We start from the raw sequence: 22,912 nt of genomic DNA, 5'->3' as shown, positions 1-22,912 counted from the left end.
ATTGGCAAGTATGTATTGCTGGGTGTCAGCTGTGAAGCATTGTTTTAGCCTAGCCCCGGCATGGATCCTAGTGGCCACTGTTTCAACACCACCCTCAACAGAGGCAGAGCCAGCAGAGGTTGAAAAATCACAATGCTTCCTTAAGACTGTAGGGAACAGTTTGTTGAAGAGTGCTATTTCCTGGACAGGCAAGGAAAGTACAACTTTAGGGAGTCAATAAAAATGCTTTTTGGCCTATTTCCTGCCCTTCTTCCCAGGGCACTTTGGAGCTGATCTGCGCCCCCTCATGGGTCCCTGACCCTATTTTGGATGGGAAATAACTCTTTTCCAGGGTGATCCTACTCCCAGAATTTGTCCTCCAGGCTAAGGCAGCTAGAGGCAAGGAAAGGAAACTTAAAAAAAAAAACAAAAACAAAGCACTATAGAGGCAAAACCAAACCAAATAGAACAGATCAAAATTACCAAAGAAGGAACATAGGAAAGGAAGCTTTCTCCTGGGGTGAAACAATTGCACAAACATTGCAATCTTAAAAATTGTACTGCATACCCAGGGCAAGAATCTGATGTAGGAAAGTGGATGTGGCTCCACTGATAGCATGTCCCCTACCATATGGGAGGTCCAGGGTCCAAACCCAGGGCCTCCTGGCCCATGTGGTAAGCTGGCCCATGCACAGTGCTGCCATGCACAAGGAGTGCTGTGCCACACAGGGGTCTTCCCTGAGTAGGGGAGCCCCATGTGCAAGGAGTGTGCCCCACAAGGAGAGCCGGCCCAAGCAAAAATCAGTGCAGCCTGCCCGGGAGTGGTGATGCACACATGGAGAGCTGAAGCAGCAAGATAATGCAACAAAAAGAGACACAGATTACCAGTGTCACAAAGAATGCAAGCGGACACAGAAGAACACACAGCGAATGGACACATAGCAAACAAAGTGGGGGTTGGGGGGGGAAAGAGAAATAAATCTTAAAAAAAAATAAAAGAAAAAAAAGAAACTAATGTAGAAGACTTGAATAAATTTCATCAGTTAAATGTGGAAAATTCTAAAAGTCTAAAATAAGTTGAACTAAGAGTCAAAGAAGAGCCTTAGCACAAAGCCAATCAACAATAAAACCCTAGGCAAGAGAGAGAAACTGCCCATCAAAGTAAACTCAAGATAATAAAATGCCTAGACATGAACAAAAAATTACAAGCCGTACTAAGAAATAGGAATATATGGTCCAGTCAAAGGAACAAATTAAAAAGTTGGAGGAGACATAGAATTTGGAAAAACTAAATCAAAGATGTTCAAACAAACATCTTAAAGCAATTCAAGGAGATGAAAGATAATATGGCCAAAGATATAAAGGATATTAAGAGGCCAATGTGTAAGCAAAACGAAGAATTTGAAAGTATACAAAGAAACATAACAGAACTTATGGGAATGAAAGGCAAAATAGAAGAGATTAAAAATGAACTAGAGTCATGCAACAGATACCTGAACAGGTAGAAAAAAAGAATCAGCGAATTAGAAGATTGGACATTTGAAATAGAATGGAAAAAACTGAGCAGGGCCTCAGTGGATTGAATGATGATAAAAAGAGTATAAACATACACATCATGGGTGTTCTAAAAGGAAAAGAGAAGGGAAAAGGGACAGAAACAGTATTTGAGGAAATAATAGCCAAAAATTTCCCAACTTTTATGACAGCCATAAATATACAGTCCAAGAAGCACAATTTACTCCAAACAGAATAAATTCTAATAGACTTACTCTAATATAATACTAATCAGAATGTAAAATGTCAAGGACAAAGTGAGAATACTGAAAGTAGCAAGAGAAAAGCAATGCATCACCCACAAGAGAACTGCAATAAGATTAAGCACAGATTTCTCACCAGAAACCATAGTGGCAAAAAGGCAGTGGTATGATATATTTAAGGAACTGAAAGAGGGAAATGGCTAGCCAAAACTTTTTATCTGACCAAGCCATCCTTCAAAAATGAGAGAGAGTTTAAAACATTCACAGATAAACAGAAACTGAGAGTGTGTCAATAAGAGACCTACCCTACAAGAAATACTAAAGGGACTTTGGCAGGCTGAAAGGAAAAGACAGGAGAAAGAGTGCAGAAATGAAGATTATCATTAAGGGTAACTAAAAGGGTAAACAGAGAGACAAAAATAAGCTATGACATACGTAAACCAAAGAATAAAATGACTGAAGTAACTGACTTTACAATAATACAATGAATACTAAGGGATTAAACTCTTCAATCAAAAGGCACAGATTGGCAGAATGGTTAAAAATAGTAATGATCCATCTGTATGCTGTCTACAGAAGACTCACCTAAAATTCAAGGACACAAACAGATTGAAAGTGAAGGGTTGGAAAAAGATATTCCATGCGAACAGTAACCAGAACTGGGTAGTTATACTAATATTGGATAAAATAGACTTTAAATGTGAAACTGTTTTAATTGATAAGATACTATATACTAATGAAAGGAGAAATCCACCAAGAAGAAATAGCAATCATAAATATTTATGTATCTAACCAGGGCGCCCCAAAATACATGAGGCAAACACTGGCAAAATTGAAGGGAGAAATAGACATTGTCACAATAATAGTTGAAGAATTCAATACACCACTCTCATCAATAGATAATCAATAAGGAAACAGAGAATTTGAATAATATGATAAATGAACTAGACATAACATACATATATAGAACACTGTACCCCTAAACAGCAGAGTATACATCCTTCTAAAATGCTCATGGATCATTCTCCAGGATAGACCATATGTTGGGTCACAAAACAAGTTTCAATAAATGTAAAAAGACTGACATTATACCTAGCACTTTTTTCTAATCATAATGGAATGAAGCTGGAAATCATTAACAGTTGGAGAACTGGAAAATTCACAAAAATATGGCAGTTAAACAACACACTTTTAAATAATCAGTGGGTCAAAAAAGAAATAAGTAAATAATTGAGACAAACAAAAATGAGAACAAACATCAAAACTTATGAGATGCACAAAGACAGTGCTCAGAGGGAAATTTATAGCCTTACATGCCTACATTAAAAAAGAAGAGGTAAAATAAAACACCTCAATACACACCTGGAGGAACTAGAAAAAGAACAGCAAACTCATCCCAAAGCAAGAAGAAAGAAAGAAACAACAAAGATTAAAGAAGAAATAAATAAAGAGAATTTCAAAAAGAGATAGAAATTTTTATAAAGGAACCAAATAGAATTACTGCCATGGAAGACCACAATAATTGAAATGAAAAATTCCCAGGAGAGTTTCAACAGCAGATTGGAGCTGGCAGAAGAATCAGTGAACGCAGGGACAAGAAGATTGAAAAGAATCAGGGTGAAGAGCAGAAAAAATAATTAGAAAAAGGAAAAACAGCCTAAGAGATAAGTGGGACACTATAATAATATGAATACCATTACGGGAATCCCAGAGGGAGAAGAAGGCAGAAAGAAGCAGGAGGAATATTCAAAGAAATAATGACAGAAAACTTCCTAAACATGACAAAATATGTGAATATGCATTTCAAATAGGCCCAGTGAACACAAGATAGAAAAAAGTGGAAGGGAAAATCAACCAGACAAATGGTGGTAACACTGTCAAAAGCAAAGGACAAGGAGAGAGGTCTGAAATCTGCAAGAGAAAAGCAATATATTATGTACAAGGGAGTCTCGATTAGATTAAGTGCCTATTAATCATCAGAGATTATGGAGGCAAAGGGCAGTGGGTTGAAATACTTACAGTACTGATAGAAAACAATTGCAAACCTAGAATTTTACATCCAGTAAAACTTTCTTTCAAAAATGAGGATGACATTAAGACCCCCCCAGATAAACAAAATCTGAGGGAGTTCGTCAGCACTAGGCCTGTCCTACAAGCCATGTTAAAAGGAGTTCCTCAAGCTGAGAGGAAGGATACAAGACAGTGAATCAAAGTGGTATAAGAAACAAAGACTTTTGATAAAGGAAAGCATATGGATAATTATAAATACCAATATTATTTCATTATTTTTTTTTGGTATATAACTCCATTTCTTTCTTTTTATAGGTGTTAAAATACAAACATAAAAATAATAATCATAAATCTATGGTATTGGACACACAATGTACAAAGATATAATATGTAGCAAGTATAAAAAAATAGGTGTGGGAACAGATAGGTATAGGAACTGTGTATGCATATGCTATTGAAATTAGGTTGGTATCAGGTAAAAAATGATGGTTATATATCTATGATGTATTAAACCTATGGTAACATCACACAAAATATATGAAAAATATATCCTGAAAGAAATAAGAAAGGCCTCAATATAGTACAGTAAAAAAATCAAATAAATATAAAATTAGGCATTAACAGAAGAATTGGGGTTCAAAAAAGGCATAAGACTTACAAAGACCAAGTAGGAAAGTATCAGTATAAAGTCCTGCATTATCAGTAGTTACTTTCAATGGAAATGGATTAAATTCTTAAGTCAAAATCAAAGATTGGCAGAATGGATAAAAAAGCATGATCCAATTATTTCCTGTTTACAAAAGACTCACCTTAAGTTCAAAGACGTAAGTAGACTAAAAGTGAAAGAGTGGAAAAACATATATCATACAAGTAGTAAACAAAAGAGAGCTGGGGTAGCTACTAATAAGAGATAAAATAACTTTAAGTTAGAAATGGTTATGAGAAACAAAGCAGGTCATTTATAATGATTAATGGATCAATTTTTATACTGATTAATGGATCAAGAAGATATAAGAATTATAAATATATAGGCATCTAACAACAGAGACTTCAAATATAGGGCAAATGTTGACAGATTTGAAGGGAGAAATAGACGGTTTCACATTAATGGTAGGAGGAATTAATATACCACTTTTAATAATGGATAGACCATAGACAGAAGATCAATGAGGATATAGAAGCCTGAACAATACTCTGAACCACTAGGTCTAACAGGCATATATATAAGGCTCCATCCAACAGCAGGAGAGGGCACAATGATCATTCTCCAGGACAGACCATATGTTAGGTCACAAAACAAGTTCCTATAAATTCAAAAATATTGAAATCATACTATGTATTTTTTCCAACCACAATAGAATGAAACTAGAAATAAAAAAAAAAACAAACAAACAGAGGAAGAAGTAGAAAATTCACAACTATGTGGAAATTAAACAAGGTATTCTTAAACAACCAATGGGTCACAGTTGAAATCACAAGGGAAATTAGGAAATATGTTGGGACAAATGAAAATGAAAACATGATATACCAAAACTTATAAGACACAGCAAATGCAGTACTTAGATGCAAATTTCTAGCTGTAAGTGCATATATTAAGAAAGAAGAAAGATTTCAAATCAGAGACCTAAACTCAAAAATTGGAGGATCTAGAAAAAGAGCAAACTAAACTCAAATTGAGCAGAAGGCAGGAAATACAAAGATTAGAGAAGCAATAAATGGAATAGAGAATAATAAGAAAAAAAAATAAAGAAAATCAACAGAACCAAAATTTGATACTCTGAAAAGACCAACAAAATTAACATTCCTTCAGCTAGACAGATGAAGAACAAAAGAAAGAAGATGCAAAAACTAAAATCAAATGTAAAGGAGACATTGCTGATGACCCTACATAAATATAAAGGACTGTAAGAGGATACTTTAAACAAATGTTCACCAACAAACTAGATAACCTACATGAAATGGAAAAATTCCTAGAAAACCAATAACTATTGACAATTACTGAAGAAGAAATAGAAGAGCTCAACAAACCAATAACTGCTAAAGAGATTGAATCAGTAATCTGAACCCCCCCCAAAGGAAAAGTCTAGGACCAGACTGCTTCTGAGAGGAATTTTATGCAACAATCCTAGAATTAACAATCTAAGAAGAATTAACACCAATGCTGCTCAAACTCTTAAAACAAACAAAACAAACAAACAAACAAAAGCAACTCAAGAGGAGGGAACACTCCCTAACTCATTCTATGAGGTCATCATTACCCTCATTTCAAAGCCAGATCAAGACACTTCAAACAAAACAAAAAACAGAGACCCATATTTCTTACTGATATAGATGCAAAAATTCTCAATGTAATACTAGCAAATTGAATTCAACAGCTCATTAAAAGAATTATTCACCATGATCAAGTGAGATTTATCCCAGATATTAAAGGGTGGTTCAACATAAGAAAATCAATTACTGTAATACACCCCATTAAAAGTATGAAGGAGAAAAACCACATGATAATTTCTGTTGGTACAGAAAAGGCATTTGACAAAATTCCACTCCCCTTCTTGATAAAAACACTTAGAAAACTAGGAATATAAGGAAACTTCAATATGATAAAAGGCATATATGAAAAGCCCACAACCAACGCCATACTTAATGGTGAAAGACTGAAAGCTTTTCCTCTAAGATCAGGAACAAAACAAGGATGCCCTGTCACCATTAATATTCAACATAGTACTGCAAGTTCTAATCAATTTGGCAAGAAAAAGAAATAAAAGGCATCAAAATTGGAAAGGAAGAACTTTCCCTATTTGCTGAAGACATGATCCTATCTACCAAACATCCTGAAAATCCACAACAAAGCTTTGCATTAATATATAAATTCAACAAAGTAGCAGGTTACAAAATCAACACCCCAAAATCAGTAGTGTTTCTATATACTAGTAATAAACAATCAGAATAAGATATAAAGAAAAATTTCTTTTTACAATAACAACAAAAGAATCAAGAATCTAGGAGTAAATCTAACCAAGGTTGTACAATTACAAAAAACTAGCAAACATTACTAAAAGAACTCAGAGAAGACCTAAATAAATGGAAGGACATTCCATATTCATGGACTGGAGGACTAAATATCATTGAGGTCAATTCTACCCAAGCAATTTACAGATTCAATACATTCCCAAGAAAAATTCCAATAGTATTCTTTGCAGAAAAAGAAATGCCAAATATCAAATTTATATGGATGGGTAAAAGGCCCCAAATAGCTAAAGCCATGTAGAAAAAGAACACACTTTCCAGACTTTTTTTCACAAGGTCTCAGTAATCAAAGCAGTATGGTGCTGGCATAAGGACAGATATATAGACCAATGGAATTGAATTGGGAGTTCAGAAAACAGCCCCCATATTTATGGTGAACTGATTTTGGGGAAAGATTAATCCCTCAACAAATAGTGCTGGGAAAACTGGATGTCCATATGCAAAAAGAATCATGGTGGACACTTACCCAACACTATATAAAAATCAACACAAAATAGATCAACAAACTAAATATGAGAACAAGAACTACAAAATTCCTAGAAGAAATCAAGGAAGCATCTTCATGGCCTTGTGTTAGGCAATGATTTCTTAGACTTTATACCCAAAGCATAAGCAACAGATGAAAAAATAGATAAATGAGACCTCATGAAAATTAAAAACTTGCACATCAAATGACTTCATCATGAAAGTAAAACAACAACCTACACTAATGGAGAAAATATTTGAAACCACCTATATGGTGTTTAAATATCCAGAACACATAAAGAATTCCTACAACACAACAACAAAAAGACAACCAAATTAAAAAATGGGCAAAAGACTTGAAAAGACATCCCTCCAAAGATATACAGATGCTCATCATTAGTCTTTAGGGAAATGCAAATCAAAACCACAATGAGATATTTCACATCCACTAGAATGGCTATTATTTAAAACAAACGAACCAGAAAATAATTGTTGAAGAGGATGTGGAGAAGTAGGAATACTCATTCATTGCTGGTGGGAATGCAAATGGTACATTCTAAGGAAATATAACTTTCTGCAAAAGTTAAGTATAGAATTACAATAAAACTTGGCAATCCCACTTTCAGGTATATAATTGAAAGCAGGTACTTGAACAGATATTTACACACTAATGCTCATAATGGCATTCTTTACTGTTTCTAAAAGATGGAAGGAACCCAAGTATCCATTAACAAATGAATCGATAAACAAAGTGTGGTGTATACACACAATGGAATATTACTCAGTAATAAAAAGGAATGAAGTTCTGACACATGCAATAACATGGATGAACCTTGAAGACATCATATTAAGTGAAATAAGCTTGGTACAAAAGGACAAGTATTGTATGATGTCACTAATATGAAATAAAGCAAATTCATATAATCAGTAACTAGAATATAGGTTTCTAGGGTCTAGGGTAGGGTTACAGAATAGGGAGTTAATGCTTATATTGTACGGAGTTTCTATCTGGGATGACCGGAATGTTTTGGTAATGGGTAGTGATGATAGTAGCACAACATTTTGAACATAATTAACAGCACTGGGAACATATTTAAGTGTGGTTAAAAGGATAAATTTTAGTTTATATAAAAGTTACTGGAATAGAAATTTTTAAAAAATCCATATTACTATACAACACAGTGAACCCTAAGTTAAGTCATAGACTACAGTTAATAGAACAATTACATAAGTATTTTCTCATCAATTGCAACAAATGTACTACACTAATGCAACAGTAGGGTAATATATGAAACTCTGTACTTTTGCATGATTTTTTTCTGTAAACCTACAATGTCTCTAATGAAATATTTTTAAAAATGAATGAAGTTCTGATATATGCTACCTCCTGGATGAACCTTAAAAACATTAATGTAAATATAATAACCTAGACACAAAGGCTGTACGAAGTATGATGTGGCTTATATGAAATATGAAAATATCAAAATTCAGAGATAAAGTAGATCAGAAGTTGCTGTGTGTTGGGGGAGGGGCAAGAGGACATTACTGCTTAGTGGGTACAAAGTTTGTTTTGGGTGATGAAAACATTTTGGTAACAGACAGTGGTGAAGGTAGCACGATAAGGTGAATGATGTTCATACATCACAACTTAATAACTGAATTGTACACTTAAAATGGCTAAAATGCTAAATATTATGTTATATATCTGTTATCACAATAAAAAAAGTTCTAAGATTGAAATATCACTGCACAAAAGATACTATATTACACTGGGCAGATGATGTGAGAAATGGTTATCCCTCTTCATCCACAGAGTTGATGAAGCCTTCTCTGTCAGGGCTTTCTTTGCTGATGTGCCTGTATATTGACAGAGAGGCCTATGTGGCTCTCAGTACCTCGGTTGAGACCATCAGATTAAATGCTCCTGATCATTTCCCTTTTTGAGCTTCAATTACATATGTCATATATTTTGATAATTAGATTTTTACTACCTTTCTTATATTTATCAGTGCTGTTGTCAATATAAAAAGGGCTATGAAACCTAGTTCACCAATTCCCAGCATTGTAACTGAGCAAGTCCTTTGTGTACTTATATTTTATTTCATTTGAGAAATGGAAATAGTAACAATAGTTACCTTTTAAGTTTGTTGTATAGTTTAATAGATACATAATAAGTTCTTTTTGAAAATTCGTATCCTTCCTGTTCCCTTTTCTTTCTCTGGTTCTCTAAAATTGGGGCTAATAAAAGCTTAGTTATTTTCTCTCTATTGTTCTCTTTCCACTTCTTTCTACTTGTGAACTATCTTGGTTCTAGTTTCATGAATACATCTACATATACACCATGTGCCTTTACTTCTATTTCTCTTTAGAAACTCTACATTTATTTTTCTATTGGGCACAGCATATTTAAGCATGTTGGCGAGGTGCTGAACTAGGTACTAAGTGTAATATGCTTTAAAAAAAAAAGAAGTCTCTGACTGAGAGCAGTTAAGAGTCTTATGGGCACTGCCAGTTGGACATGCTTTACTTTCTTTTTGTTTGTTTTGTTTTAAAGATAGTTTTATTAATGTTGTAAAACCATTCGTTTGTTTTTTTCTATATATTTTTTCCTTTATTTTAAAAGAAGTTTGAGATTACATAAATGATGCATAGAAAATACAGGGAATTCCCATATACTCCACAGTTCCCCTTTCCCACACTTTGCCTCTTAACAACTTTCATTAGTGTAGTATATTTGTTACTACTGATGAACGCATATTGAAGTGTTGATATAATTTCTGACTTTTACATCTGATTTTAAGACAAGGACCCTGCTCTCTAAGAGTTTGGAGAGATAAAATAAATGCAATCAAGAAACAAGAATTTATTAATGGTGTTGACAAATGTCACACTCTTTTGAATGCAAGTTTTTGCTTTATTCTGTCAAAGTGCATTGCCTACATGGCTTACCTCAGTATTAGAAATTTTTTATCTTCTTAATCAACAACGTAAAGGGGACAATGCAAGTATGGTGAGTATATAGTCAAAAGATACACTGGTGAATGTGTTTTTGTACTGATAAATTATAAGAAATATGAATCAAGTGTATTAGGATCTATTTCAGCGAAAGGAAAATGTCAAGTGCACTTTACCATTGTCATCGAAGCCATGGGTGATTTCATGCCCTATGACCATGCCGATGCCCCCGTAGTTCAGTGACTTAGACTGCTGGGCACTGAAGAAAGGGGGCTGCAGAATGCCAGCAGGGAAGACTGAAAAGAAAGAAAATGGTTCAAGATTATCTGTGGCATTGTTCTATGAATGGCAGGTGGGGGGGTTGGCCATTTGTCTATTAAGCTATTTTCCAGTATGTCAGTTTCACTTAGTCATTTACAAAAATCTTTTGTGATAGAAACTAAGGCAGGTCTTTCATTATTGATGACAACAGAGGTCATAACCTTATGATTTATAATCACAATTCCCAGTTTACAATCTCTTTTAAGAGTGCTTTCTGCTGCAAGCAGTTTAGAGGAAGGAATAATTGTACTCTTCAAGGTCCCTGACCCCTTATAAAAATTTGGAATGCTGGGAGAAATAGTCACTCTCAATAACACAAGTATTATGTTTAATGTTATCTCTAAAAATGCATTCGTTTAAAATCGCTTACTAAATACACAGAGTCACAAAATTTAGGGTATCCCCAATCACATAACCCTATTTTATTTTCATAAAGGCATTTATGATTACCCTTATATTCTGTTGTTTCCTTGTTTATAGTTTGTGTCCTTCCTTTTCCTGTCAGTCTTGCTCTTAGCTCTACACCTCAAATACTAGCTCAAGAGCAGAGATTTGTGTTTCTGAACATCAGTTTGCTTGTTTGGTTCATTTGTTTTTTCAGTTCATTGTCCCTGGCACCTAAAATTTGAGTAGTGCCTAGAACATAATAGTTGCTCAGGAAATGTGTTGAATAAACATATAATTAATGACAAATCATCTTAATTTATTATGGTGCCTCAAAGACTTTAGTAAATAAATAATGTATAGTTTTTATACAACTATCCTGCTATCTGCACTACCTTGCTAATTTTTTCTGCTTAGATGTCTCACAAATTTAAAATTTAACATATCAACATCAAACTCATTATCTTTCCCTCTGAGTCATCACTCTCGACTTTATTATTTCTGAAAACGAATGTCATCTGAAATGTCTCAGTCACCAAAGTGAAAAATTCAGGTGTATTTTTGATGCTTCCTTTCCTTTATAAAGTCCTTTACAGTGTCTTTAGACAAAGACCAGGTGGTGTATCTTCCTTCTGGGAGCATTTTCAGTCTTGCTGCCACCATCTTAGTTCACACTCTGATTCCTTGTCTCAATAATTACTAGACTAATCTCCTCATTGGTCTTCTCACTTACTGTCTCATCCTACTCTAATCGATCATAAATCTAGTACATCCTCAATCTATCTGGTAGCAGAGTTATGTTCCTAGAGACAACCGTGGTCATCATCACCCTCCTGTTAAAAAATCTTTAACGGGCTTCTCATTGCTAACAAAGTCTGCCTTTGGGTTGACTCCAGGGTCCTCACCTTCTTCTCTAGGTTCAGCCACTCCATTATTCTGATATAAAGTATATCCTAGCCAAACTATACTTTTATCACTTAAAAGTACACTAATTTCTGGGCCTTTGCTCTTTTCTTTTGGAGTACAATTCCCCTGTTCTATGCAAAGAAGACCATTGTGTTTGGACCATGTAGAGGCAGCTGATCTCTGACTTAAAAAAGAAGTTAACATTAATGCTTATAGTTTAAAAGTTTTATCTTTCATGTTTTAAAACCCTGATATCCTTTAAGAATAAAAGAAACATTACATTCTGTAATAAAAAAAAAAAAATCTGTAGTACGAATACCTTTTACAGGCAAAGTCCTGGCCCATTGCCATGTGGGATGCCAAAGACATCAGAAGATCCCTGGTCTTAAAAAACCTAAGATCTAGTTAGTTCAGAGAAGCAAATACTGTTTCTTTGTCTTCCAGGTGGAGTGAATATGATATAACCTACATGGGATTTAGGGATAAACATTAGATATTTACAGAGGAGACTTTAAAAATATCTTGAGCAATTTAATTGCTCTCCAGACCCTCAAAAAATCTGGAAAGTGGCCATAACTTTCATATTACAAAATAATTTTAAAAACAAGTACTTTTGTCCTTGGAGAATTTTGATGAAAAGTTATACCTCACGTGTAGCTGCCTGAGCTATCAACAGTGCCAAGAAATTATTTTTAGCTTAAAGCATAAAAATCATGTGCCGTACTTTATTAACTTAAAGTGCACACTATCTCCCACACTATGTACTTTGATTAAAATCCACCCATTATATAAAATGCTCTTATGAAACATGCTATCAAGACAAAACATTAACTGTAAAGATCCTGCTGCTTTAATTATACTTTGATATGCCATTCTCCAGGCAAGTGATAAGATTTTTATGGCTCATATTAAATACCAGACTTCAAGTTCAACCTTGCAAACTATGATTTCCCCTTGCACTCTGTCAGCTAAATCTCTGTGACCAAGATCTTGCCCATTAGCACCCTTGCTGTTACTAGTAGCTTTCACAACCACTGTTTATAACCCAGCTGATTAGTTGGTTGTTTTTATGCTCATGATGGCCAATGACTTAATTAATTAAACAAGTCTTTGGACTATGAGACAAAGGATTCTGTCCCCTTCCTTTTCCTTGGTTTATTTTTTTCAAGCTGCAAGCAGTTCAATTTTTGAGTCTTTTATATAAAGCTAAGCTTGCAATCAAGGTTCAAGTTTTTTTGGTGGAAAAAAAATTAAACATTCTTTTTATATTAACTGGAGTACAATCATGTTTGGAAACATTTCTTCTTAATTTTCAAGTCTGAAAATAATACTTCTTAGATTTAGTTGGGCACTTCGGAAAATTTAACTGTCTCAAGGTAGTCATAGTCATAGACCACCCAGGCTGTGATGCCCATAAACTTCTTGAAATTGAAAAAAAAGTTCATTAAGAGATTCCTAGTGTATTTTTAATGAAAAAGAGGAATGCAGCAATAGTAAGAGTCCCCATTTGACTTGGTCATTTCCTTGGACAAGACTTAAGAGTTAGGGAGATTTAAATAGCATTTGAAACATTTGTCAAGATACTCAAGTGCAGCTTTCCTCATGGCCCTGGTGGCTGCTAGAGCTCCATGAAGCAAATGTGCAAGGAAGTGGAAGCAATGAATTAAATACTTTTGGTTTAATGAGGAAACCATTAAAAAAGTCTTCTTGTCCTGAAAGTTGACTATTTTGTTGATGTGAAGTGGCAGGGGTGGGGACAGAATCAAAACTGACATTTAGCCCACAATGGTGAGTTCTGAAAAAACTGGCAGGAACTGAGTTTAGGAGTAGAAATTATTGATGCAAATAACTCCCTATATAAAATAAAAACAATAAAAATATTTTATAACATAAAATGGCTAGTCCATAAGAAATTGTATGAGATATAATTTGGGGATATTTGTATGTCTTGGGTAGGGGGTGGGGGGGGAGGCATTATGAGACACTATTCTATACCAACTCTAATTTCATACACCGTATAATGCATACAATGTACATCATATCATAGCCACTAAGACAATGTTGCAAGGGATGTGTATGTGTATGTTTGTACACAAGTGCACACATACACAACATACACATATTTCTAACAAGGAGAAAGACAAAAATCAAGATCTTCAATTATTTTTAGCTAAGACAATCCCACTATGAAGACTTAAATGAGTTGTCAAAGAAAAAAAGAGCACATGTCAAAGATTTCTCCTCTTGCATGACACTTTCCCCTTTCTGAACTGCTGTTATTAGCAGACAAAGATATGAAAAGAGGTTAACAATTTTTCTTATTTCATATTTCTATCAAATGAGTTTACCCTGACAAACTTCAAAAGGTCTTCCTTTTGCACTAAGGATATTCGTTACAGCCAATTCTTGATTATCCAGAGGAAAATTGTCTACTTTCTAAAATAGGCAACTTTTCATCTCTTATTCCTTTTGCTGTGTGATTACGTGGTATGAGGATATTGAATTCAAAGTGATATTCTGGTCAGGGTATCTCTGAGATGGAACAATTTGGAGGTACCTCCAGAGATTTGGGGTAGTTGAGTCAGCCAAGTTCCTATATTGATCTTAACTGCCCAGATCTGCTGTAGAGAAGGGCTGTAGTGATCAGCATAGCAGAGTGGCCCTAAAGAGGATGTGCCTGGATCTTCTCTGGGGATGAGTCAGCACCAGGTGTGTGATGACCCAGGATCCTTCAGAAGCTGGGTTCAAAAGAAATTACCTCCCTTAAACTGTGCTAATGCAGAGCCATGTCTGGGCTGCCTTAGTTTGCCCTGGGATTCCCCTGAAAGTTAAAGACCATCGAGAGATTAAGACATTTTTAAGATAAGGTATGATGGTTTCCAGGAATACATAACAAAGGATGGGCTGCGTGGATTCTGAGTTGATCATTAAAGAGGCTCAGTCTAGGCTTGGGTAATAATTTTCCTAGCTGGGAAACATATTAGCCTAGACTTTGAGCTAATGGATTTTAACCCAGGTTCACTGTCTTAATTATTATCTAGATGTTGTATAAAAACAACCTTTTCTGATTACTTTGTATAATTCGTTTTCATGCCATATACCAAAATAAATTCCAGATAGATGAATGGTTTAACTCCAAAAATAAAAAGTATAAAAATATTAAAAGAAAATGTATATAACTTCTTAATTTAACTCTTCCTAAGCTTAAAAGTAAAGAGGTAAGGAATAATCAACCTTTTAAAAAAGGATATAATTAATTTTAAGGTTTGTTTTTCAGTCAATGATAAAAATCATGCAAGATTTTCATCATTTTTTAATCTAATTGGTTATAGAATTTTTAAAAAAAGAGGCTTCTGGAAAATCTGACATATGAAGAGATCAGTTTAGAATAATGTTGAGATTATCTTCCCTCTTGATTCTGGACAAAACTTAGGAAGGATTCAACTGAGCACACCTGGAGAAGTTTGCTCTTCTGTTAGGTTAGAACATCTCAGGAAATGCTGAAATCAGTTTGCATGACTTTCCACATACTAAAAATTGTTGGGAAAAATTGGTTCCATTTATGTCATATTTAAGAGACATAGGGTTTAAAGATGTACAAGGTTCCCAGGAAGAGAAAAAATATAGATCTTTGTTACACTGAGTCATTTGGTGATTCATTACACCATTCACTCATGTATTAAACTCCCATGCATATTTCTGTGATATTACTCTCAGTGAATATATAAATTTCATTTTTTCCCCATTTTTGATCAAGATACATAAAATTTTATATGGTTCAATGTAATATAATTGACTTTCCAGCTTTCTGAGTCAGCTCCTTGGAGTGAATATGATCCAGTATAGGACCATCTCTATCGGAATCGGCATACAGAACTGCCAGAAGAAACGATCTCTCAAGAGTGAGCTCTTGGAACCTTAAACCACTTTAGAATACTTAGGCTTCGAAAGTCTCAAAGTGAATATAACTTTATGGAGATGTATTTGATATATTTAAGGGTATTTAAATCACAAAAAGTAAGTATCAAGAAGAGAAGCCATTTTAGCTACAAACAGGAATATTGTAAAAGAACCAAAACTATTTAGCATACTGTATACTAATTTAAAATTTGCCGTTTTAGTGAAAAGATGTACATGGGTACATTTACTTTCAAGAAGTATACTTAATAAATTAATAACCCAGCCCAGCTCTGCGTCTGGGAATACTGTAGATTGGCCACATAATGCACCCCAATTTGGGAAAACCAGAGAAGTATTAGAAGTAACAGAGAATTATTTAGTAATACACCTTACCTATCTGATTTCTGCCTGAAGAATAAAAGGCATTGACTACAGCTGCTCCGCTTATCCACCTATAGGAAACAGAAGAACTCATTACAAATGATACTGCATTATCTAATTTGATCTGCTAACCACAGTAAAAACATTATGACTACTTCTAGGTGCATCTTAACTTTCTGTGTTTGAAACATGGTCAACAAATTAAAATTAGCTCACTGAGAGAGCTCACTTGACACTTCTATTTTTTGAAAAAAATCAGCACATATCCAGGTTTGTATCTATTTTGTTTGCATGATTTTTTATGGAGACATCTTTGATGGGTAAAACCCATTAAAATGTATCTCTTCAGAATTGTGATGACTTAAGATTTTATTGAAACGTGTTTAGCTTTATGTTCCTGGTACCAGGTAACTATGCCAACAATTCTGGAATAGTTGTAAGAATATCAAAGTACAGGTAGTTAAAACTACAAATTAAGTATATTTAAAATTTTTAAATAGTTTATGCCCTTGGCAGCTAGTATTGCTTAATGTGCTTTCCCTTATGGCTACTACTTAGTTTTTTGTTTTTTTTTTTAAATTCAATATTCCATTAATTAAGCAAAGGTATATTTTTTGTATAATAATTGTAAAATGAAATCCAGGTGGTCAGTTCTTAAGTAAATTGGTCTGCTTGTCTGTCTATACCATGATTTATAATCTGCCCAGAATCTAAGGATATATAAAATATAGTCCCTGACTTCAAGAGACTTCAATTTAGTTGAGATGAGACAGATAAATAAATAACTATAACACAACGTTGAGTGACTAAATGGAAAAGATAGTTTCCCTGATGAAAATTACGGGGATGATTTTAAGGTAAGTGTTCCTGCCAATGTACCTATATTTTTATGCTCAGATATTAGAAGAGTGCATTTCGATGATCATATGTTAACAGTAAATCCTAATGTAAAGGCTGGACTATAGTTAATAGTACAATTATAAACATGTTCTTTTATCAATTGTAATAAATATACCACACTAATGCAGAGTGTTAAATATAGGGAAAACTATGTGTTTCAGGAGGGTATATTGGAACTTTGTATTTTCTGCATGATTTTTCTCTATAGTTATAACTTATCTAATAAAAAATTCACTTCTGTCTAACAGAAGTAATATTCCCAACTCAATAAATTATCATATATATGGTTATGTACTTAAGAAAAATGGACACTGATTGACTCCAGATAACCTCTTAAATGTCAGCAAACATGCACACACTTTAGACAATCCTACATTATCTAATGACTCCATTGCAGTCATTCCACATCCATGGCAACATTTAGCAAGACAATTATTATCCCACTCTTAGAAGTTTACAGTACTTAGCACAATGAGTTTAAGTCAGAACTGTTTCCAGGTCCTGCTTTGCAAGGTAAGCAGTATAAAGTCAGCTGCCTAAATCAGCATTTTAGCTCCAATTTCAGTAATTATTTTGAGATATCAGATATGTATCCTATTTTTATTTTTATTTCTGAATAAAGCCTGAAGATAGAGGTAAGAATGGTTGGTCAATGTGTTTCTTCTTAGTTTGTTATTGCTGTTTTTAATAAAGAAACAAAAAACATTTTTAAGCATGATGGTATGACTGATATAGCAGTCCTCCCTAATTTCATTATAGCTGAGTCACCAGTATTTTAATATTTCTTGCAGGTTGATGATGACCAGTATAGCATTTTATTTATTTTAATTAAACTACACAGCTTCCCACATGATTTGTGATGATACCAGAACATCATGTATTTGTAAAACTCATAGGATAAAACTGAGAGATCAGAAACTATATAGAAGTGGATTTTGTGTGATCAAGAAATATTACAAAAGATTCATAAAAACAAAAAGCATGATCATGAAAAAATATATTAGGAATATATATATTATATTATGGAATTATATGGCTAATCACAAATAAAATATACAAAGTTTTGGTTTCAGAGTCAGTCAAAAATGCTAACAATGAAATAGAAAAGGTGCCCATTCAAAGGCTTTTTTTCTTTTTAGCTAAGTATATTATAGAAAGAGGAGCTACATATATGGAACTGATGTTTAAGGCAGCAACAGATCTCAAAAGTCGGATATAGATGAATGAAATGTACAGTATATTACCCATCTTTTGATGACTTTTTTTGTAAAAATAAATTGTTTTAGTGCCTCTCTGCTATTATTACATTACTTTGAGGAGTTTAAGATTGCATTTGGATCAATGCTTGAACTTGGCAGCAGGGTGGGTTTTACATATTAAAATGGTCACTGTACATTATATCACCAAGAAAATAGGCAGCTCTTTATGACCACAGAACACTAACATGAAATTAGAATTATGGTTATTAGGTGTACAGAACACTAGGGTATACTGTATGCCTTTTCTTCTTTGAGAACGCTCATGTGCGTTCTCCTACCACCCCTGAGTAATTATCCCAGCTCAAAAACATGGGGCATTTTGTTCCTGGGAATGATCAGAACTTGCAGTAGTACTCTGATTAGATCATTACTTCTTAAGGTCATCACCTTAAGATAACGGCTACAGGCTCAATGTCTAATATTTGGTGTCAATCATGAAATACCTCACTGTGTTAACATAAAAGCTAAACTAACAGTGCAAAGAACTTTTTTTTTTTTCCAAATTAAATGGTGACATAACAGAATTCTAAGTTCTCTTGACTTGGATGCAGTCTGAAAGTTTCAGAAGTTTGCATTTATGCAACATGACAAATCTGACCCTGAGTAGCAGCAGACAAAAGAGAGGCAGAAGAGAAAATCAAATGGTGGTGATTCTTGTCCTACAGTAAATGGACAGTGTAGGTTACCTGTTCTGTTCTTTGATTTCTCTCCCTGCCTCCAGTGTTCTATGTGTGTGTGTGTGGGTGTGTGTGGTTTAAAGTGGAGAGTGGGAGGATAGGCGGTAAGAAAACTTTATTTTTAATTTCTGAGGCTTAATTTTGTCAGGTAAGCTTATTCTTGCTTTGGGGTACGTAACAGTAGAACACAGAAGGGCCACTAAAAGCAATGTTTCCTTCAAATCTGAGCTAACAATGTGGATGGGAAATATAACTGAAAGACCCCTGAGAGAGGGACCAGGTGTTTTCTCCTCACTCTTATTACCCTGAAGAACCTAAGTGGTGATGAAATGAAAGTGCACAGACGTCACGTTTATGGCAGGGAAGTAAAGCAGAAGTTGACAGCCAGATCCTACCACCTTTTGGTTGTAATATCCACTGGCCTGCAAAAGCACTTGGAATAAAAATTCTCTTTCACCCACCCACGTGTAACTTTAAAATGTAAAACAATAAAATTATTAATGTCTCCTTCCCTGCAAGTGCTCAATTTCTCAGCATCTCCTGGTCTCTGGGCAACTCCTCTAAAATTAGCAGTACAATATAATGGCTTCCTGTGACTTCCTCAACTACCCCTGCGTGGAAAGAGTTCTCCTTTAATAATTGTAAAAATCACTGTAATCCTTTACATTTATTAATATTTTCTCATCAAGACTTTAAAATTTTCTATAGGCCTTCATTCATCTTTCAAAGAACCCACGTAAGATAGATGGCGTCTCCGATACACAGGTATCGAAAATGAGGCAAAGCATGTTTTTGTACTCCTCTTCCTAATACACGTATAAACTAGGTCACTCAACTTGGAAAAGAAAATATAACCTAAGGAGAAAGGACTCTCAACTTCCAATCGAATTTCTTACTTGTAAGCTGTTGAACTGCACCTTATGTAAAAGTTCACGATCATCATTAGGCGACACCCCTGTGGATACGGATGAATGCTTTTCCCCATTTAATGCCATTTCCTACGGCCCTCTTTCACAATTAAGGTACTTCTCTCTTACTACAGCTTCACACTCAGGGTGTCACCTTACCAATAACAAGCTTTAGGATGCCGGCCTCGACACCACCCTGAGGTCTTTCTAGAAGACCCATCGTGACTAAACCGTAACCACAGCAACGACGATTTAATGAGCACCTAACTTACGTGTCCAGCACATTACACAAGGTAACAGCCATTTGCACAACCATGCAAGGCGAAGTAGACATGGTTATCCCTGTTTACAGATGAAAACGGAAGCTCACAGGTATTATGCCAGCTGCCTAAATTCACACGCCTATGTGGAAGAGCAGAGATTCTAACCCAGGTCTGCCTGGCTCCAAAGCGTATTCTCTTTCCACTGTTTACAAGGTGCAGGTTTTTTTGTTTTTTTTTTTTACCCAAGGCACAAAGTAGAACCAAAGAGCCTCATTAAACCATTCATTGTCCTTGCCTAAGTTGTTATCCTAACTGAAGTACTCTGAGTGACTTCTCTGGTTCTGTCAGAAGGGACGAGAGCCTGGACTCCCCTGCTGACTAAAATTGGGAAGAATCCATTTCTCTTTCAGTGAAAGGTAATAAAAATCACTACTTGATTTTCTTTCTAGACGTAATCACTGGGTTATGTGTCATTCTCAGTTTGGCAACAGGGCAAAATCTTTTCACTCTTCAATTCCTCTTTTTGTAGGTGTATGTGTACCCACACGGGTGTGACTTGCCACATTCGGAGAAATTCCCAAACTGGGAGGCATAACATGAGCACTTCTCTCAGAATTTTATTTTGGTGACTTTTTCCCTATTTAGAATAGTCATGGGATATTTCAGGAAGAAATGAAGTGTTTCCCACCCCATATAACCCTTAGCACTTACACAACTTGACATTATAAGTCTCCTGTCTCTCGGGCCCAAAAGAAGGTAACTCGGTGAAGCAGGGGCGTCCAGGTTTTGCTCGCTATGTATGCCTAGATTTAGAACAGCATCGGAACACAGTAGGCACTCAGTAAATATTTGTTGAATGGATGACTCAGCTTTGGGTAACGGGTCCTCCCACCGCCAAGGAATGGGCCCTTCTCCTCCTGTGGCTCTGGGAGGGAGGAGGCCAGTGACGGAGGCCAGCACGGCTGCTTTGCAGGCTCTGGAGAGCCAGGGCACCTGGAAGCGGGCACAGCCTGGACACGGGCCTCTCAGAGGGTGCCCTGGTAGAAAAATACCAAAATTCTCTAAGTTCTCCCAGTTTAAATGACATTGCAGGGCCTTATAGTTACATTGCTTGAGAAATGAAACATGCATAAAAATCTGTCTAAAACTGCAGCGTTTAAATTATTCAACCTCCCTCCCTATATCCTCCTCCCCCTCTGAGAACAAAACAAAATAAAATCCCTCCTGGGGTGCTAATTAAAAAGCAGAATGTTTTTGCTGGTAAAATGTGTTTTGCTTACAACACAAAACTGTATCAGGAATGGCAAAAAGAATATCTTTGTTGGATTTATGGGAGTATAAAAGATGGAAATCTAAAATTTTCTCCTATTACATGTGAGAATATGAGTACACTGCCATGGCAGATACTGCCATGGGGAATTAGTGTGATTTGTTCAAGTTTAGTAGTCTGAATATCTGTTATTCAGTTTTCCGGCTAATACCTGCTGACTCAAACATTATTTTTCACAAATCTTCCCTAGGTATCTACACTCCTGGTGTTTCATTTGTGTCCCAGGTTTCCAGCCCTGCACCCGTTCCCAGGATTGGTCATAACTATGTTGTCCCACAGAACCATCCAAAACTTACCTGACTTTTTTTTTTGCTAATCAACTGAAGAATACAGAACTTATTTGGAAAGATTGTTTCTAGGATATCCAGTCAGGGAGAAAGTCAGAAGGGATATTTTAGAAAGAGTGAGGTACTTCCTCACCTCTGCAGATTTGTTTTTTTCTCTTGTGCCACTTGATGTGGACAAGTCAAGGGAGGAGAGCTTGTGGGTTCTTATCAAAACTTCACAGTGTGGATTATAGAATTTTAATATTGGAAAGAACCTTGGGGACCACATACAGTCTATATCGACCTGCTCGTTTTATAAATAAATTGCATGGCTTTTAAAAGGTCATCCAGGTAAAATGGCAGAAATGGGCCCCTGAAAGAGTGACTCACAGTACTGGTTAAATGGAGTCGCTCTCAGGTTGGTCGCCAGGTTTGGTGGTGCTGGCCCTTAATAAAGAAATACAGAGAACCACAGCTATTGAGCTGTCAGCCTAACAGTTACCACTTACTTCATCCAATTGCCTAGATAGGAAAAAACAGCGGGCTTGAAGCAACACAAGAGAAGAAATGAAATAACCATTTTATTTTATTTTGTTTTGAGTGAGCCCTCTGTTCACCTCAATATTAACTTAAATGCTGACATTTCCAGAATACTTTTTGTTAATAAGTAAGAATTTATTATGGTTTAAAAATGAAAGAGGGAGGATGTCCTAGCACTTTGTTTCCTTGTTATAAGACCATTAAATTCTGCTTTTCTTTAGATTTAATTTTTCCTTACCTACCTCTGTCACTAAATTTTGAATTGCTGAGTTGAGAGCCATATCTTATTCATCTTTTTATCCTCTACAATGTTTAAGCACACTGCTACACATATAGCAGATGCTCAAAAATGTTTATTGAATTGGGTTCCATCAACATCAGCATGTTTTTATTTTGACGCATAATGACAGGAGAGATGCAGCAATGAAATAAATGTTTTGAGCCATGGCTCATAGGTCATGTTTACAAACACTAGCACTAGTCATCACAGTTACATCAAAGAAAGCTTTGCCCTTGGAAACTAGCAAAATAACCTCAAGTCTAAAACCAAAAAAGGAATTCATTTTGTTTTGTTCTTTTACATATTTTCTGTATAGAGGTTTATGTTTGTTCTATGGACTCTGGATTATTACATTAGCAGAAGTAAATAATTTTAGAAAAATTGGAAAGTAATTTTGTAGAAAT

The 22,912-nt window shown here is 35.1% G+C and overlaps 1 protein-coding gene across 3 annotated transcripts in view; it reads right to left on the bottom strand.

Moving 5' to 3' along the window:
* Window positions 1–22,912, bottom strand: part of MME (membrane metalloendopeptidase) — a 120,153-nt gene that overhangs the window by 13,261 nt on the left and 83,980 nt on the right. For all 3 annotated transcript variants that reach the window (XM_004448464.4, XM_004448466.3, XM_004448465.3), the window contains exons 17-18: window positions 16,098–16,156; window positions 10,370–10,489 (exon numbers count right to left, since the gene is read on the bottom strand). In XM_004448464.4, coding sequence (XP_004448521.2) covers window positions 10,370–10,489; window positions 16,098–16,156 — 179 coding nt within the window. The remainder of the gene's footprint in view (window positions 1–10,369; window positions 10,490–16,097; window positions 16,157–22,912) is intronic.

This window comes from Dasypus novemcinctus, chromosome 4 (genome assembly GCF_030445035.2).
Source record: "Dasypus novemcinctus isolate mDasNov1 chromosome 4, mDasNov1.1.hap2, whole genome shotgun sequence".
NCBI lineage: Eukaryota > Metazoa > Chordata > Mammalia > Cingulata > Dasypodidae > Dasypus > Dasypus novemcinctus.
The sequence above is the reverse complement of the archived record's forward strand: the minus strand, read 5'-3'. Positions and strand labels throughout refer to the sequence as shown.